At 51.1% G+C, this 2,990-nt stretch overlaps 1 protein-coding gene across 3 annotated transcripts in view; it reads left to right on the top strand.

Annotated features, from left to right (window-relative positions):
- The window catches only part of DPYSL5 (dihydropyrimidinase-like 5), a 103,554-nt gene that overhangs the window by 85,457 nt on the left and 15,107 nt on the right, over positions 1–2,990 (top strand). For all 3 annotated transcript variants that reach the window (XM_011950120.1, XM_011950126.1, XM_011950134.1), the window contains exons 7-8: positions 1,077–1,152; positions 2,355–2,511. In XM_011950120.1, the coding sequence (XP_011805510.1) occupies positions 1,077–1,152; positions 2,355–2,511 (233 nt within the window). The remainder of the gene's footprint in view (positions 1–1,076; positions 1,153–2,354; positions 2,512–2,990) is intronic.

Below are 2,990 nucleotides of genomic sequence, written 5' to 3'. Positions count from 1 at the left end.
AATCTGCAATAATTCCTTGGATATGACAGTGAAAAAAAAAAAAAAAAAAAAGAAAAGAAAACAACCTCTACAGTGCAGCCCCATTCTGCTCTGGGTGCCAGCACCATGTCTGGCCCACAGGACCCCAAAACTGTTTGCTGACTGAGCGCTGTCATGCCCACCGTCCTTGCATTCACCCTTCTCACCAGCAGCTTTCCATTCCACCCCACCGAGCCTGCTGAAGCTCAGTTCATTGCTCACACGTAAACTCAGTAAACTCTACATCTTCCTAATGCAATAAGCAAACAGAATCAGAATAACTTCTGGGGAAACAGAATTTCCCAGTTGCACGTTAGAGCTCTGGCCGCTGGACGAGGACGCTGTTTTATTGTCATAACAATAGTTATTTTATCAATTACTTCCTGATGGAACTTACCCCAGAATAAGGAAAGATCTGAACAACAAAAAGGCAGTTTCTTGCCTTTCAGCTGAAGCATATGCTCAGAGGAGTTAAGCCATGGACCGTGGTTGCACAGCTTAGTAGAAAAAAAGCTAACCTAATATTACAGTCCAGGTGTCCGTTCGCAAGCTCAGCCTTCTCCTGCCTAGACTCTGAACCCTAACCCCCTTGTATTTTGTTCATCTCCAGGGTGCATTCTGTCTACTGATAAGCAGCCTTCAGATAGCAGGCATCGTAATTTTAGATACAGAATACACGACTAACTCTAGGTCATCACGTTTAGAAACAGGAAATTAAAATAGGAAAAAGAGTTCCCCTCTTTTAAATTACAGTCATGGTTGTCAGATGGGAGAAAATGAGAGGTTCAGACTTGACGGTCTTGAACTGCACAGGCTGGGCTTCCCGGGTGGGCTCTGGTGCTGGAGGCTGTTCTCTGCCTCCCCCTATCATGCAGTTCCTGCAACCTCGCCTTGACTGCCAGCCCTGCATTCCCCGCTTAAGGACCCTCACCTTGAGGGTGGGGTTGAGTGGTGCAGGGGGAGGCGCGGGGGCCAGGGCTGACTTTACTAGGGTTGTTCTGATGCTCGTGAAGTTTATGGATCAACCCTCCCTACTTCCCACTGTTTCTTGTGTTTAGACTCACTGTCCAATCTACCTGGTCAACGTGTCCAGTATCTCGGCTGGTGACGTTATCGCAGCTGCTAAGATGCAAGGTGAGTCAGTAGGCTTGGCTGGACAGAGCAGGTCATGTGGAGGGACTGGAGACGGACGGGGCCTATTAGCCGTGCTCACTCTTGGCCCCGGCTCCTGCGCCCAGGACCTGAGCCCAGCCCTTCCCTTTCATCTGCCACTGTCTTCCTTGGAGCCACCCTGTGCTAGCCTGGCTTTAGTCTGCTAGAACGTGGCTTTTTCTTCTGCAAATTTGTATGCGTAACAGCTTTACGGGAGTGTCTGTCACTTCTGGATTTGGTAAAATTTTCCAAGTTTTAAACCCACTCATTAATTAGTGTCTTTTTGGACTCATAGATTTCACTAGCAGTTGCCTTGGCAACAAACATAAAATCCTGGACCAGTTTCAGTGGGCATTTCAGAGACTGTTTGGGAAGTCCCTAAAGAAAGAACAGTGTGTGGGCCCAGCTTCCCTTTCTAGCCTCCGGAACCCTGTGTATGAGTCCGAGGGGCACTTGTATGGCTTCTGTTGTGGATCGCCTGGCATTACCTAATGGCTTGCAGATGCTTAGATTCCAGCCCCGCCCCAGGTGCTGGTGAGGGCCTGGCAGCAGGAGAAGCAAAGTCACAGTCACAGGCCTGGGGATATAGATGATCAGCAGCAAGGGCCTCCCGGCCTTCAACTGTATTGCCCTCTAGATCCTGCTGCCTGCCTCTCCCCTCACTGAACCCCCTTGGAGGGTTTCACCTAGACTGTCGCCCCAGCCTGGTGACTGCTCCCACCCCCTTTCTCCCTGTCCTCCAGCCCTGCTACGGCCCTCCCTGTCCTACCCCAACCATTCTCTTGAAGCTGCTCACAGCACCTGCCTGTCCAGAAAACAGTCTAGACTGCTCCTTAGCGTGGCATTCACAGCCCTGCGTGCCTGTTCACCCACTGTCAAGCTCCATCTGCCAACAGCACCCTGCACACACCCATGCTCTGGCCAAACCAGACTCCTCAAAGTGCCGCTTGGTGCTACTGGGCCTCGGTGCCCATGTCCCTCTATTCTCCTTGCCTAAGTCAGCAGGAGAATGGGGAAGCTCTCTGAGCTTGAACCCAGCTGTGCTCTCAAAAACCCTGTGAGCTTGGGCAGGTTCCTTCCTGTCTCTGACCTCAGCTCCTTCACCTGTTAAATGAGAGGCACACACCAGCGATCGCTCGGGTTCGGTGGCTTCCTGGTTATGGTTCTGACCTTTCTTCTTCCAGGGAAGGTTGTGCTGGCTGAGACCACCACTGCACATGCCACGCTGACAGGCTTACACTACTACCACCAGGACTGGTCCCACGCGGCTGCCTACGTCACGGTGCCTCCCCTGAGACTGGACACCAACACCTCCACCTACCTCATGAGCCTGCTGGCCAAGTAAGGCGTTTCAGCAGCACATTGCAGGGATGTGTACATCTTTAGGAAGACGTCATAGAGGGCCCAGGAAACAAATCTGAGCTAGGTTTGATTTCATTGTGCCCACAGGATGATTGTGCTTTTCTTACCTTCTCTGAGCCCATCAGATAATTGCCATCCTATTGAGACTTTATGACCGCTTGATGTGGAGTGAGAGCTTCTGAAGTGTAAGAGTGAAGAGCACATATAGAACTGTGAACAGTGGTTATTCGGAATTTCAAAGGACATTGATCTCTTACTCTAAAGCCCAGTGGGGAGCTGCAGAATGTGGCCTGTGACTTACCCTAGAATGTAGGGGTCCTTTCTGTTTCTTTTCTTCACCTCTCCTCTTCTCGTTGGCTCCCGTGCGCCCCTTGTCTGTACATGCCTCCTTCTGTGGGTTTCTCCTCCTTTCCTTCCCCTCTCCCTTTTTCTTCTGCACTTTCTCCCCCTTCCCCCTC

Source organism: Colobus angolensis, unplaced genomic scaffold (assembly GCF_000951035.1).
Source record: "Colobus angolensis palliatus isolate OR3802 unplaced genomic scaffold, Cang.pa_1.0 Scaffold109, whole genome shotgun sequence".
Classification (NCBI taxonomy): Eukaryota; Metazoa; Chordata; class Mammalia; order Primates; family Cercopithecidae; genus Colobus; species Colobus angolensis.
The sequence above is the reverse complement of the archived record's forward strand: the minus strand, read 5'-3'. Positions and strand labels throughout refer to the sequence as shown.